The 17,082-nt window shown below is 41.1% G+C and overlaps 1 protein-coding gene across 2 annotated transcripts in view; it reads right to left on the reverse strand.

Annotated features, from left to right (window-relative positions):
- Window positions 1-17,082, reverse strand: part of MAP3K12 (mitogen-activated protein kinase kinase kinase 12) — a 110,212-nt gene that overhangs the window by 37,729 nt on the left and 55,401 nt on the right. For both annotated transcript variants that reach the window (XM_075851861.1, XM_075851862.1), the window contains exons 2-5: window positions 13,329-13,804; window positions 12,741-12,924; window positions 10,751-10,942; window positions 6,317-6,475 (exon numbers count right to left, since the gene is read on the reverse strand). In XM_075851861.1, coding sequence (XP_075707976.1) covers window positions 6,317-6,475; window positions 10,751-10,942; window positions 12,741-12,924; window positions 13,329-13,740 — 947 coding nt within the window. In that variant the 5' untranslated portion in view covers window positions 13,741-13,804. The remainder of the gene's footprint in view (window positions 1-6,316; window positions 6,476-10,750; window positions 10,943-12,740; window positions 12,925-13,328; window positions 13,805-17,082) is intronic.

Below are 17,082 nucleotides of genomic sequence, written 5' to 3' on the forward strand. Positions count from 1 at the left end.
GGCGCTCATGCGGCGCTCCGGTGTTTCCGGAGAGGCAAGCAGCCGGTTAAGGCACCTCCTTCCGGCGCAGCGGAGAACGCCGGTGAACGTTCTCGAGATGGGCCCATGGTTAGAGCGGTACCACAGGAGGCGGGAAGCAGAGGTGCTCACTAGCGGGTTTTCGTTTGGTTTTGAGATTCCTTTTGAATATTCTGCGACATTGTCATTGGCTGACAATTTGAAGTCGATCGATGAGAATGTGAGCATTGCGCGGCTAAAATTGGCGAAGGAAGTGGAATTAGGGAGAATGGCAGGTCCATTCAGAGAGCCGCCGTATACGAACCTGCGAGTTTCCCCCCTTGGTTTAGTTCCAAAGAAGGAACGAGGAAAGTTTAGGCTGATTCATCACCTTTCCTTTCCTCGCGGTGGTTCTGTTAACGACGGTATTTCTAGGGCGGAGGCGGCGGTTTCGTATACGTCTTTCGATGTTGCAGTAAGGCTGGTACAGGCGGCTGGACAGGGGGCGTTATTAGCTAAATCTGATATTGAAGCGGCCTTTCATTTGCTGCCGGTTCATCCGGAGTGTTTTCATCTGCTGGGTTGTTGTTTAGATAAAGGGTTTTACGTGGATATGTGCCTTCCCATGGGTTGTTCAATATCATGCAGTTACTTTGAGATGTTTGCGTCTTTTTTAGAATGGGTAGTTCGTTTGGAGTCTGGTTGTGATTCGGTCATTCATTATCTGGATGATTTTCTTTTTGTAGGCCCGGGGGGCTCTGGGTTGTGCAGCACGTTGCTGAGAGTGTTTCGACAGGTGATGTCGCGTTTCGGTGTACCTATTTCCGAAGATAAGACGGAAGGTCCTGTAACTGTTTTGTCATTTTTGGGTATCGAAATAGATAGCGAGCGGATGATTTTTCGCTTGCCCGATGATAAATTGGCAAGGCTAGTGACGCAAGTTGACCAGGTCATGGGGTCGAAAAAAGTGACGTTAAAACAGTTACAGTCGTTAATGGGATTGTTGGTGTTTGCTTGTCGTATAATTCCAATGGGTCGTGTTTTCTCTAGGCGTTTGTCTTTAGCCACTAGAGGTATCTCGAAGCCAAATCATTTTATACGGGTAACCTCTTGGATGAAGAAGGATTTGTTTGTCTGGCATTCTTTTTTGAGTTCGTTTAATGGGAGGTCGGTGTGTCAGGACGCTGAGTTGTCTAATGTAGACTTTGAATTGTTTACGGATGCAGCCGGAAGTGATGGTTTTGGAGCAATTTTGGGCCGAAGTTGGTGTAGATCCCCTTGGCCCTTGCATTGGAGTGATTTGGGAGTTTTACGTAATTTGACGCTATTGGAATTGTTTCCTATTATAGTTGCAATAGAGTTGTGGGGTAGCGTGATGGTGAATAAGAGGATTGTATTTTGGACAGACAACATGGCGGTGGTGCATGCGGTGAACGGGTTGTCGTCTAGTTCATTGCCGGTATTAGCTTTATTAAGACGGTTGGTTTTGAAGTGTTTGCGTTTGAATGTGTGGTTTTGTGCAAAACATGTTCCGGGTGTCAGTAATGTGATGGCTGATGCTTTGTCTCGTTCACAGATGTCTCGGTTTCGGGAATTGCACCCGGCAGCTTTGGCAGAAGGGGTGTCCCCCCCCCTTCACTTATGGGCCCTGGTCGAGGACAACTTATGAGGCTGTTGAGGGGTTCGGTGGTACCGGCGACTTGGAAGAGTCATTGCAGAGCGTGGGATCGGTGGTTGGAGATTGCGGGGAATAACTTCCCATCACAGGATGGGTGTCACCTGGACGTCACGTTAGCAAGTTTGGTACAAATACGTCAGGAAGGGGGTAGTGCGGCCACGGCGAGCAAGTTTTTAGCAGGGGTGGCTTTTATGTTAAAATTGTGGGGATGCAGAATTTGTAGTTCGGCAGTCTTTAAAAGGGTGGAAAAAAGAGGCGTGTTCCAGGGACACGAGGCGGCCAGTATCTTTTTCGCTTTTGGGTCGGCTTCTAGCCGTTTTATGTTTTGTGTGTCGGGATGAATATGAAGTGTCCTTGTTCGGCGCGGCGTTTTCTTTGGCTTTCTTTGCCGCATTACGGGTTAGTGAGCTGGTTCCGCACAGCGTAAGTGCAAGCGGTGGTCTTCTCGGATCGGATGTAGTAACGTTGGGAGATTCTCTCAGGGTCTGTGTGCGGAGGTCAAAGACTGACATGGTAGGGAGGGGGGCTTGGCTGTCGATTGGGAGGATTGGGGGGCAGTATTGCCCGGTAAAATGGGTCCAGGAATTCGTGTTGGTCCGAGTGCCCGGGGCTCAATTCTTGATCCATCAGGATGGATCCGCAATGTCGCGTTTTCAATTTGAGGCGATTTTTAAGGCCGGTTTGAAGTACCTGGGTTTGCCACCGGGCGAGTTTGGTACACATTCGTTTAGGATAGGGGCGGCAACTGAGGCGGATGCCTTGGGCTTGGATTCGGCGGCTATCATGAGTCTGGGTATATGGCGTTCTAATAGCTATAAGTCATATGTGTGACCTGATTTGGTTTTAAAGAATGTGTAAGCTGGAAGTTTTCATAGTAAAAATGTCGTCCCCTTCCCCCCCCCCCCCACCCCTGTTTTCCTTCCTTGTTTTAGATGGAGTGTTATGTTAATCCTGCCTGTATCTTCATTTGACCGGGGATTACGGTGGGTGCAGTTACTGCCAGAAGTAGTGGCAGTTACAAGGCACACGTACGGACCTGTTGTCCTGATCATACATGCTGGTGGGAATGATATCGGCCAAGTAAAAATGGCCGAGTTATTGTCATTTATACGGGCTGATTTGGCGCGTTTTCAGGATCTGTTCGCCCGTTGCGTGGTAGTTTGGTCCGAAATAGTGGCGCGCGCGGTGTGGCGAGGAGCGAGGAACATGGCAGCGTTGGAGAGAGTGCGCAGGCTAATTAATGTGCGGGTGTCGCGGTTCATTCGCTCTATAGGGGGGATCGGGTTGCGACACCAATCCCTGGAGGGGGATAATGCAGATTTGCTGGCGCCGAATGGAGTGCATCTGAATGATATCGGGCTCGATATCTTTTTATTGGATCTCTTGGATGGTGCCGAGAGAGGGTTGGCGTTGCTTGGTGGGGGTGGTCGGGGGACTGAGTAGGTTTCTCAGTTCCCCCTTCTTGGCGGAAAGTACGGCAGATGAAGACGGAGATAGCACCCTACATGCCTGATGGAGACAGGGAGCATCGGCATTTCAGGAGGAGAGAAAAATAAATATATATATATGTCTTCATGCCGATGTTTGTAAATAATAATAAAGCTGTGGCCACTTCCACATTTCCATAAAGAAGGTGTTGGTGTGTTAATTCAAAGAAGGATGGTTAAGGTCCTGGGCAGGTAAAGTGGATAATGGGTCCTTGCAGTCTTGCAGACACTGAAGCGCCTAGGGAGAGTGTCAGGGACTGCAAGGGGTTAAGAAAGGATGGAACGGTTTAAAATAATGCCCAGGACCAGGATTGGTCAACAAGGGGTAAGAGGGGCGTGGTTAAGAAGATATAAGGCAGGGGTTTGGAGCAGGAAGCCCTCTTACCTTCAAGCTGCAGTGGAAGAAACACCCGCCCTCCCTCCCCCGGTGGTTTTGGTTTTTGTTTTGGAAATTTTTTCTACGGTTATATTCTTGTTCTGGCGTTTTTTCTGGTTTTTTCGTAGATGTCACAGCTGGCGGAAAGTACGGCAGATGAAGACGGAGGTAGCACCCTACATGCCTGATGGAGACAGGGAGCATCGGCATTTCAGGAGGAGAGAAAAATAAATATATATATATGTCTTCATGCCGATGTTTGTAAATAAGAATAAAGCTGTGGCCACTTCCACATTTCCATAAAGAAGGTGTTGGTGTGTTAATTCAAAGAAGGATGGTTAAGGTCCTGGGCAGGTAAAGTGGATAATGGGTCCTTGCAGTCCTGTTATCTTCATGCACTACTAAGCCATTTTGGTTAGTCCTGATTACAATGTCCTGATGGTGATGCTACAAATTTTTTTCAAAAATATCCCAAGATATTACCAAATAGCATGCACTACACTACTGAAGCCCCACTCCCCGTGTCCTGCTCCACCACACTTATTGGAAAAAATTACTAATATAATTAAGTGGAAACACCAAGTCTTGGGCTCTCTAGACCCTCTGCCTGGGCAACTCGCCAGATGTCTGAAATGTTATTTTTCCCCAAGGAAAGGATTTCTAGACTGCTGCCTGTGAAGAAACTGCTGGCTTATGGTTAAGCAAGGCTTTTAGCGCTCGGGATACACTGCATGAAATGTCATTATACTAAGAGGGTTACACAGTCGCACCCCTGCTGAAACATACAATAATTGTTTATTGAGTTCCACACTATGTCATCTTGTCTACACGTAACAGTAATCCCTACATGTGTGACACCCAGATGTGACAGAACTACAATTTAAGAGATACGAGGAGGCTTTTTAGACACTAAAAAGTGACATAATCTTAACTTGGACAGCAACGTGGATCCCAGTACATAAAAGGGAACAATCGCTTGAAACCATCTGCACGTCAGGTATATAGGTATATAAATATAAGTTTACTTATAAATTCTGTCATAGTATGGAAGCTACTGCTGAACGATACAAGTTTCTGGATCACAAGGAATCAATTTGTATGTCACGTTTATTGGTTTTTCATACACTCTTTCTAACTGATAGAAGTACATATTTGTACATACTGGGGCAGATTGCTATGTTTTAGACAGTGTAAACTTAGACCAGGTAGTCAGAGGATGCACTAAATACCTCACAGTGGTGAACATTGTATGATCAGTTCGGTGCATCTAGTTAGACTTGATAGACACTTTTCTCCGCCTTACACAGCTTTTGAAATGGCTTAAGTTGCGACAAAATTTGAAGCCAGATCTTTGGCGCATTTAGGCAATGCCCCTATCCTTTAAGCTCCGCCCTCTTCCCCACAAGCTTTTTCCTATGTGTTTAGAAAGATGCAAACATCTGTTCTAAAATGAAATGCGCCAAATTGTGGTGCATTTTTTGACACATTCAAGTTGCAGACACACTAATACATCTGCCCCCACTGTGCTCTGGCATGTGAAGAATTACAGCCTTTCCTATCAGAAGCTATGAAGAATACTAAGTAACGACTGGTGGATTATACGGCGGATTGAATCCTTGCCAACGGTTTGTGTACAAATTAAAAGAACAGGAAGATGAACCTCTACATAAGGGCTCTCATGTGTAAGTCGCACATTGTGATACATGTCACATGGTTGATATGTATCTGCGCCATTTTCCATCTTTAAATTTTAATTCATTGATTCATTGAAGCAAGACTTTATACATGATCTAAACTGTCTCACTATGTGCTTAACGTGTTTTCACATACATTTCTGTATATTTTATGTGAACTTAATTATTTTTTTTTAAATTCTTTTTAATGTATTCATTTTATTTGTACTGTTTTTTGGTTATTAAAACTTTGGGCAGTTTAGTCTTTCTAGATCTTGAGAACTTCCATGTAGTCCTGACAAAGGTCTATACATATTGGATACAGTAAAAGGCAGTATGTCAAAAGACAGCCCATGGTCATGCCTGGTGCTAGTAGGGATACCAGCCAGGAATGAAAATCAGAATATTAGACCAACATAAAGAACACAACATGGACAATATCATGTAGAAATAAAACCCATAACACTTAGAGACTAAAACATTACCCTGTACCCGGTCAGATAATAGTGGCATGGTTGCACAGTTTGGATGGAAAAGACATGTCCATCAAGTTCAACCACAGGTAAGTAAACTGCAGTAGACTAGACAGATGGAAGTAGACCATGCAATGAAGCTGATGAGGCCAAACTCAAATGCTAAGTGAAGCTGGACCCAGAGTGAACCAGCAATCTCTAGCTAGTAAGGGCACTAAATCGGACTAGAGATTGCTGGTAATCCAAAACATCTGGCCCCAGAATACAAGACAAGCAAACTGAGTCACAGACAAAACAAGGATTGAATCACAGCATCTGCTCCAGTGACCAATGAAGGATCAATGAAACACAGACATTGTAGACTCAAGACCCCGTAGATCCTTACAACCAGATTATACTGTTATTTGCTATGTAGGTATTTGTTCTGACCTGTAAATATTTTTGTCATAGTGGGATTCCCCGTTGTTCCACTATTTCAGTATCCCTTAGAAAATGCTATAAAATATAAGTATCTTATATTATATTGGGTATGTTTCAGACTAACACATATGATTTGCGCCATATTTGAGATTTCAGACACAATAAAGAAAATAGTTTTGTCTCCCTATGACAATGAAACATTTTTCACTTACCAGATGTCCACCTTTTCGGAGACAGGCTCATTTCGTATGACCTCGGGTGCCATCCAGGCTACTGTTCCCGCAAAGGACATTTTAGTGCTCTTGTCACTCAACTCTTTGGACGTACCAAAATCTGATATTTTTACCAGGTCATCATATGTGATCAGCATACTGTGTACAATAAAAGGTTAAACACATGAGTTGTAGAAGTTGTTAGCAAACTCAGTGTAGCTCTTATATTTGCAGCGCTGATATCAGTGCAGTATATTTGTCTTTAATACATACAAAAAAGATAAATCTAAGATTGACTTCACATATTATATCCACATATTCTGCGTAGTCCAGCACCATCTCTCCCTGGAAGCCGTCTTCGCAATGAGTATAGAGGCGAGGCTGGCAAAGCGCACATTTCCCCGACCGAACAAAATGGCAGGCACTCTATTTGGATTTTGAGAGTTCAGGCCTCAATGCCAGTTATTAGTGTTTTATACCTAACCTGGTTGCTGTCTCCTATAGTCATGTGCATCTGCCTACAGATGTGACCCTATCAATCCCTGTTCTGTCTGACTACATTTCTGGATTACCCCCTTTATACTGCATACTCGGCTTTCCTGACTACACCCCTGCCTTGACCTTGGATACTATGCCGGGGACTTTTGATACTACTGCTGGCCCTGACTACTGGCTACTCCTGACCTGTTCCAGCCTAGACCCTTGGATACTACACCTGGTACCTGTAGTGCTCTCCTGTTGACTGTACCGTTTCTTCACCCAACTTTGTTTCTGCTCCAACTGGGCCCCTGCCAGTTGGCGACTATTGTGGGGACCACGGTCTGAGGATTCTCCTGCAGTAAAGTCCAACCTTCCTTGTGGGGGGCAAGAGTGAAGATCAGGGTATCCCTTAAAATCTGCACCCGAGTCTAGCCTGTGCCAAGTTGATTGCGGTTCTCCTAATCTACATCTCAGGTGAGCAAACATGACACTGTACCACGGTAGTGGCCCGGATTAGCATATTATACACTGATTTACAAGGTGGATGAGCTGTTTCGCATACACGTAATATCAGCCACAGACACAAATATTTTTACCAATATAGGTAGAAAAATTCCACGGCTCTCACCATTCAGTCAAATTTTTTTGTATTTATTGAGACAAAACGAGTAAAAGCAGCATGGATGTCGAGCACAAGCCTACGGCCGTTTCACGTTTGCCCACGCTTTGTCAAGGCCTGAATGGTGAGTGCCGTGGAATTTTTCTACCTATATTGTTTTGCTATTGCTTATCTTACCAACCACTGAGCACCACCTGTTGTGGATTTAATTGAACCAACTTGAGAACTGTGATCTGTGTCTGGTGCTAGGACTTTTAGTGCTCCAAGAGCCATGGAGGTGCCGAGCTTTTTCTTTATCTCCCGGATATTTGTATTCACAGATCTTTTTACATTATACCTAATGTTTGGATCTTGAATTCCTATTTGCTTTTACAATTGCCAGAGTTAATAATTGTGTTTATCCAGTCCATCTCCCTATCAGCGTGTATGGCAGAAGCAGGTCTTGTCTGCTTATATATCATTATCATTATTACACTGTGATGCATTGCAGGTCATGTAGGCAAACTTAAGAGAATACAATGTACAGACAGTGGAAATTATTTATAGTCACAGGACTATGTAACACAATATTGCTTTTTCCCTAAACTTTCTTCATGATTGGACCCACTATTGTAATCGGGTTTATTGGGTTCAAGAAACAATATTTCATATTTGCATTACTGTGCAACATCTTCCAGTGAACTTCATTGATATATCTGGAAATGTCCTCATGTTGACTATAATATAATTCAATATATTGATCTGGCAGTATTTATTGGGGGTTGTATGCAATATATATACTAGAAATTAATAGCAAATCAATATTCAATCGAGATTGTCATATTTAGAATATAAGTAGTTATGATCCTTCCCACTGTTACATAATCATTAAAGAGGCTCTGTCACCAGATTTTGCAACCCCTATCTGCTATTGCAGCAGATCGGCGCTGCAATGTAGATTACAGTAACGTTTTTATTTTTAAAAAACGAGCATTTTTGGCCAAGTTATGACCATTTTTGTAATTATGCAAATGAGGCTTGCAAAAGTCCAAGTGGGTGTGTTTAAAAGTAAAAGTCCAAGTGGGCGTGTATTAGGTGCGTACATCGGGGCGTTTTTAATACTTTCACTAGCTGGGCGCTGTGAAGAGAAGTAACATCCTCTTCTCTTCAGAACGCCCAGCTTCTGACAGTGCAGATCTGTGACGTCACTCACAGGTCCTGCATCGTGACGGCCACATCGGCACCAGAGGCTACAGTTGATTCTGCAGCAGCATCAGCTTTTGCAGGTAAGTCGATCTTACCTGCAAACGCTGATGCTGCTGCAGAATCAACTGTAGCCTCTGGTGCCGATGTGGCCGTCACGATGCAGGACCTGTGAGTGACGTCACAGATCTGCACTGTCAGAAGCTGGGCGTTCTGAAGAGACGAGAGGATGTTACTTCTCTTCACAGCGCCCAGCTAGTAAAAGTATTAAAAACGCCCCGATGTACGCACCTAATACACGCCCACTTGGACTTTTACTTTTAAACACACCCACTTGGATTTTTGAAAGCCTCATTTGCATAACTACAAAAATGGTCATAACTTGGCCAAAAATGCTCGTTTTTTAAAAATAAAAACGTTACTGTAATCTGCATTGCAGCGCCTATCTGCTGCAATAGCAGATAGGGGTTGCAAAATCTGGTGACAGAGCCTCTTTAAGTAAAGTAACCATCTCCAATATGCTTCAGCCATTGACCATAATAAGGAATTGCATATTGTAGTGTTAAAAGGGGTTGTCCGGTTCCAGCAAATTAATGTTATTTTTTTTGTATAATTAAAGGGAAGGTGTCATTAATTTTTATTTTTTTTTAGCATTTTGCTTTTAATATGATAATAACATACATTTTATTTATTTATATTCTCGTGTTCTACTTTTTACTTTTTTCAAATGTTTACTTCTCTATGGGGGCTGCCATTATTTTTTCATCTCTGTATGTGTTGATTAACGACACATACAGAGATGGAATATGGCACATACAACCCCATAGAGAATGCGAACAGGAGCCGTTCCATTCACTGCAACGTACGCCGTCTGTGTGGGAACGGCGCATGCGCCGCTCCCACACAGACCAAAACTAAGCTCGTTCGCAGAGCAAAATCCGGCGCCATTTTCATGTGGACCGGAAGCCGCTGCCAGACATTAAGATGACGACTTCCGGCCGCGGCTTCCGGCCATATGTTCAAGGAAGCGAAGGAGCAAGGAATAGGAGCGGAGGCGGCAGCGGCGGCAGGAGCAGGTAATTTATGTTTGTGTATGTGATGTGTGTATTATGTTCGTGTAATACTGTCTGCTGAGCACTGTATCTAATCCTCCTACACTGTGCAGTCGCTCAGAAAATGGCGGCACACAGTGTAGGAGGTTTGAAGATTCAAACCCCTCCTTCTCCTGGCACTAGCCAGAATAAGGGAGGGGGGATTGTGTGAGGATACTAGAGAGTGTGTCTACCCCAAATTTGCAGCATAAAGCAATGGGGTTGCTTTACCACATTGACCATGCTGCAATTTTGGGAACTGCTCCCTCTAGTGGCCAGCACATGGAAATGTTATAAATTAGAATCTAATTTATAATATTTCCTGACTTGTGAAAAAAAATGAAAAAAATTAAAACAATGTGTAATCACTTAAATAATAATTGTTTAACTAAAAAAAAAAAAATTTCTAGCGACACATTCCCTTCAATAGTTATACAATTTCCCAAAATATTTTCTATATTACTTATGAATTTAAGATCTCTTCTTGTTGTTATTCAGTAGAAATCCTCATTATTTACTTCCAGTAGATAAATATCTTTCCATGGTCATGTGATGGACACACAGTTGCTGGATCGTTACAGTTGCAGTTTGTGTATCAGAGCTGTGTCTTCTAATGATTCCAGCAGCTGTGTGTCCATCCCATGACCATGGACAGAACTTTATCCATTGAAAGTAAACAATGAATTTTCCTACTAAATAACAACAAGCAGAGATCTTGATAATCATAAGTTAATGCAAAAAGTGTATTGGAAAATTGTAAAAATGTTAATGATACAAAAAATAACATTAATTAGCTAGAACCAGACAAGCCCTTTAAATCATCATGCAGAAGTACATTGGGGTAATAACTAAAGATAAATGAGAAAATTGCAACTAATCAGATTCCAAGTGTCATGTTTAAAGCCATGGCTTGTAAAATAAGCATCTGAATTGCTACCATAGACACCACCACTTGTCTAGCACTATTTTATAAATGTCTCCCCACAGTCCGGTCAAGAGCATAATCATGTTCATTTTCCCTTGCTCAGTCCAGTTATGTTAAAATCTCACATAAAGACTTACTTTGGTGACTTAAGATCTCGATGGATAATTTTGTGGAGATGCAGATAGTTCATTCCTCCGGCGATACCCATGGACCAATCCACTAATATAGAGGGAGTGACTTTTCTCCCGGCACGCAGAACTTCATACAACTGCCCTTGGGCACAGAACTCCATTAGGATACAATAACAAGGAGCCTGTGTACAGACACCCCTATAAGAGAGGGCACATGAGAAATATGTAATTATGTTATAATGGAGAGATGAAGATAAATTATAAAACAATAAATACAATTATTAAAGCAAATTGTACAACATGAGGTTCTCTGCTGGTTCTTTGTGACAGTATTTCTTGAATTGAGTATAATCCGATAATGAATATGAATATGGAGCTTGTAATTACTATTTTTGGACTTTATTCCTATTATTCATTAATCCTTGCTAAGAACCATTGATCATCATTTCTTTTCCCTTCCACTAATTACAGTATTCTCACAAATTGTGCTCCCTTTCTATATGTCGCCTCATTAAATGGGCCGTGAAATCATTACTTGGCAAACACTCATCTCAATTCTTTTGTTTATTGCGCATGATATTTCAATCTCTTATGTGATTTTCCTCCAAACTTCTTTAAACAATCATGCCATTATCATTCTAGACATATCTGGTAGTTTGCAGTCCCTTACATCAACATATAGGATGTTTGTTTCCATCATTCCTCGTTGGGTAGAGAATTAAAGAAGATCTATGATTAGCTAAGTTTTGCCAGTCAATGCACACTGGGTAAATGGAATACACTATTTGCACCATCCCTGTAAGAATAGCCTATCACCCGTATATTGTTAAGGTTCTGATTTAAGGCTAAGTTCACATCTCGTTTTGTGCACACGTTTGTGGTATACGACGACGTATATGTTTTTAAAGTTACAAAAACGTATGCATTTGTAACATACGCTTACGTTTATTTGCAGTATACGGCGTATACATTTTTATGCGTTTGTGTCCGTTCTTACTTCTAAAAACGTATACGTTTTTATTGTTCTTGAGCTAAATCAAACTTCGTAAAGTCATAAAGTCAAGATTTCCCATATATGGTGACAAAAACGTTTTACGTATGCAAACATAGGGTTTAAGATTGCATACGTCGTCCATACATCGCCATTCACTTCAATACAAATAAAACCGTATAGGTGTGGTACACGTTTTGGAAAAGTACTGAAAAGCGGTGCTGCGGTGCACGTTTTGACACTGTTTTTTCTTGTCAAAATGTGCGCGTCAGACGTACAGTAAAAACGAGATGTGAACTGAACCTTATTTGTAAAGAGGAGCAGGGAGCTGTCAGAGTGGCTGCGTGTTTGTTCATGTGAGCTGCCACATGGATGAGCTGGCTATAGAATTACATGGAACTAGGCTTGACTTTGCGGCAGTGAAGGATCGGGGATAAAGTCATGTGCAAATCAAAGTAACTACAGTTGTTACCTATGGAAAAAAACACAAAAGAGACCTAACGCTTTATACCACTCTGTACCCCAAGACTATCTCTAGTACAAGACTCCCTATTTGTCATGCACAATGAGGTCCAGTAAATTTATATAAGATGAGGGTCCTCACATTGAAGAGCTGTTAGTAATCTGTCGTCAATACTAATTTTCATTCCTTGACAAAAGGAACAGCTCTTCCAGATTAAAGAGTCAAAATTGATTTTTCTGATCCTGCAGATTTACTATTTTGTTAGACAGAAGATGAAAATCACTAGTAACAAACTGTGACCACAATTTCTACAGTGTGAGGGTCCAGTCAAACAGAAGCTCATATCTCAACTTCTTGTGAGCATCAGCTGAAATAAATAAGGTTCTGAGGCTACCTGCAGTCATTTCGAATGGATTTAGGCTTTAATCATACAAGTTACAGTAAATGATTTTCTTATGGGTAATCTATGCCAGAATTATGTGCAATCTTGACGTAGCTAATATCTACACAGTGTAGCTATGTAATATAGTTATGGTACTCACTTGAAGGTGATAATATTTGGATGCTTCAGTTTCCGGAGGTGTTTAATTTCTGTCTCTTTTATGTCTCTGACTTTCTTTACAGCAACTTCTTCACCGTGAAACTTTCCCAGGAAGACAGCTCCTTGGGCACCACTGCCTACCCACTGCAGATCCTGAATCTCCTCAAATGGGACTTCCCAGGAATCTAAAAAAGCAAGATATATATTTACACCTGTTTCTCAGGATTCAGTTACCTACTCTGCCAGCCCAATACAACGCCCTTAATCATTGGTGTAAACTATTGAGTCTGCCACCCGAGGATTTAGTCCTAGGAACTACATATTGATGGGCGTACATGCATTTAGGAACCTTCACTTTAAGATTCATACTGGTACAAGCTGTCCCTATTAAAAAGGGTAGTAGCAGTAGAAAAAGTTTACTGTCAGCTTAGAGAAACCATTTAATAATATATACAGGTTAAGATGAGGTTATAAATAATCCAAACAGCCCAGTCCAGAGGTACGTCTATCAGCTCTGACTCCACATACATACAGTATATATCCCTTCTGCAACTTTCATCACACATTGACAATGGCAATTGCCACCTACCTTCATGCTGCTTGTGTTCAGTTGAATACGTTTTACCAATCATAGCCCAAACGGGCCTAAGACAACCAAAAAGTCCACCCAAGAACCCAACTCCAGCCTGACACTGCATGCGGCTATCTCCAAGTGCACGACAAGGTCTATCATCTCCGGGACCACCAGCTGCACCCCCACCACCTCTGTCCTCAGGTTCTTGTGGCTCTTGGGGTACACTGTGCGTAAGGGGAGATGAATCATCATTTGGAAGTGTGACTTCTGTTCGCACCATATCACGCAATACACATTGTGTGGGGGTCAGTTCTTGTTCTGGGGTACAGCCCGGAGGTGTATCAATGTCCAGATGTCTTATTGGTCCATCTGAGAGAAGGCTGGCAAAGGAGGGAGAGGGAGTGCGGGTATCATGTAGACATGCCATGATAGTTCATAAGAAAGATATGGAACTTAGATAAGTAAACTCTGTCCAATTATTGTCGTTAATCCTGTAAAGAAAGCAGAACCATTAATATTGTGTTAATCACCAGAAATAATTTTTATTAATTTCGATGAAAGACAATGTCAGCAATTTTGGTATAGGCTGCTATCACTTGGGGGCTAATATTTATAAACTAATCTTCAAATTCAGTTGTGTTATAGTCACTGTCTAGTTATATGAATATGTTAATATTGTGTAAGAAAACTTGTCAACCGTGCCTGGAGCACAACTGCCCACCCACTGCAAGTTCTAAATCTCCTCAAATGGGACTTCCCAGGACTTCTTTTGAAGAAAAAGCAAGTTTGTAAATGTATATATATAAAGAATAATGCATTTTTTGACCATATACATACAATTTAAACGTATTGCTCTCAACCACTAAGCTCTCCACAGTGCTGCACCTTCTCTGGAATGCACTACCCCAGACAATCAGATCAGTTCCCAACATTCACAGTTTTAAGCGTTCCCTAAAACCCACATCTTTTTAAACAGGTTTATCATATTCCCTAATCTGACTCTTTTCATTTACCCCCCTCCCACTACTATATTATTCCTCAGAACCTGACCCCTTTATACAGCAGTATCCCCCACACTCCTTGCAACGTAATGCACTTCATGTCCGTCATACACAGACACTGGCTGGTGACCGGCTCATGCTGCTTTATGTGTACTACCTCATATGTATAAAAGATGGCTGGACCATTGTACTGAACAAACACTTTTTACATTTTGTGTCTCCCTTATCTCCTCATAGATTGTAAGCTCTTGCGAGCAGGGTCCTCACTTCTCTTGTTTGAATTGTTAATTTGTTTTGTCACTATGTAATGTCTGATTTTGTCTTAACATGTTCCCACTGAATTGTAAAGTGCTGTGGAATATGTTGCCATTATATAAATTATTAATAGATTATTATGCCCCTACTGTAACTTTTAGTGTCTCTAGTTTTAGATGGAGGGTTTTTCTGTATAAATCGGTGAGAAAGAAATCTTGTCATACTCCATCACATGCTGCGTTATGAAGGTATTCTTCTATAGAAGTATTACTGCCAGGGGAGAATATGGTGTCTCAAGAAGGCACCACACTTTGGCAGACAGAGTAGATACTGGTGTGTAATATGGACTAGTAGGGACTCTGCCCAAAGGCATAATATCTTTATATATAGATGAACAATGAATAGATAGAAAAAATAACAAAATAATATAATTTCCTTATGTTATTATTTGCACACTGTAACAATACAGTGTAATACATTAAAAACGATGTAATACTACTCACATCTTAACGATACAAAAGCCTAAATTCTTATAAGTAATCTAAGTGTATAATGCAATCTCCCGGGACTGACAACAAACGCTAATACCACACACATTGGCATAAGCCTCGGACAGCAGATACATTAGAGTATTATTTACCTCGTAAAACTAATGTCTGTATTTCTTAGAACAGTAATGTATTCTTAGTGCAATTAAGCTTACGTTAAAATAACATAAGAAGAAAAATATATTGTAAATGATGGGGTCATTGAGGACACAGTCTTGGACGCTGTACTAAAAATTAGCTGTCTATGGGACTGAATACAATTAAGTGTACATCATGTAAGACATGTTGTACACTTAGGGTCCATGCACATGACAAACCGGTGTACATGGACCTTGTATAGTGGAATGGAGTACCTACAGTTCTAAACTACGGACCAGTAGGCTACCATTGTTGTCTAGATGAGGCTTCATATTCTCCGTAATACCTCTGTAATATGGCATGCAATGGAACATACCACTGTATGCCCCTGTATAAAATCGGAAGCAGACAGTTATGGACCCATAGGAGTCTATAGGTACCATAAAATGGATCCGTTTGACACAGATTTGTAATATGGGGACTACAACATCCCAGCAACGTGGTACTAACCAGACCAAAATGACACTTAAATCATAATTCCAACTTTTATTTTTTTTCAGGTTTAAAAAATTTACTTCAATGCATGTTTTTATTTTTTTGTTATATTTTTAAGATACAACCCATGTTCTCTTCGAGAAGCTCTGTAACATCTAGGGCGTATGCCTTTTCTATCTCCTTTGAATCTATATTTTAACTATGGATCCTTGTAATGGATACCATATTGACTGTAATGGGTGCCATACTACAACTGATCTCTATAATGAATACGGATTACACGCTTCTGTCACTCTCTATGGTGCTGAAATCCTCACTTATTAAGAGGCAGCATCAAAATGTAGTTCAAAAGATCCATATTTATTTACCCCTAATTTAAATTATTCTGAATAATTTTTTGCTCTGCTAACTCAATGGAGAACTGTAAACTAATACATTGTCATATAAGCCGCCTCCATTTAATACAGAAGGAACTTATCTGAAATACCACAATTTGGTCTATTGTAACCGCACTGCACTTCTTTGTGCGTTAACCTATGTCATATCTCAATAAGGGACACTAGACAAATGCACTTGATATATAAGCTCTTCCTTTTACGTATGAATGTACATTCAAATACAGTATGTATATATACCCTGTTATTAAATGAGATCTAAAGAAAGAAGTGAATGAGAAGACTAATGCATTGTACAATCCTTTATACAATCTACAGCGTCATTGATCTACAAGAACTAACTACATGGAGCTTAAATCTTCAGCACCTGAATGTGGAACTCTAGACATATGCAATTGCTATAAGACCCCCTTGACTTTTAAAAATGGTCAAATATCTAAAACATGTACCAGTACAATCTATTACAAAAAAATATAAAACAGAAATAATCTTATGTAAATAACAATTATTTGTTCATTCTAAGTATAAATTGGCACTAATGCATCATTATAAACAGAAATATACAGCCCATATAGAAATCTGTGAATCTGCAGTGGTTACACAACACCAAGTGCGCTGTCCATGGTGCTGAAATCATCACTGCTCCAAGCAGGGACTGGAGTCTAGACAAATGCTTTGCTATATAATCTCCTTTAAACCTACAATAGTACTAAACTACACATACTAACACCATCAGGGATTCTTAGATACACAGCATGTCTTTGTGCATTCAACTATGTGTTATGTGCAAATTTAGCTAGATGAGACCTAAAGACAGAAGGGTATTAGAATGCTCTGGAGCTTTGCTGTATCCTGAAAAATACAGAACATGGAAAATCATAGCAAACAGTGAAACCAGCTAGTGGAAATACAAGACTGAGTGTCACTCTCCCTGGTGCTTAAATCCCCATTACCTCATTCAGGGACCCTAAACAAATGCTAGGGAGGAACAGTTTTA

This window comes from Rhinoderma darwinii, chromosome 2 (genome assembly GCF_050947455.1).
Source record: "Rhinoderma darwinii isolate aRhiDar2 chromosome 2, aRhiDar2.hap1, whole genome shotgun sequence".
Classification (NCBI taxonomy): Eukaryota; Metazoa; Chordata; class Amphibia; order Anura; family Rhinodermatidae; genus Rhinoderma; species Rhinoderma darwinii.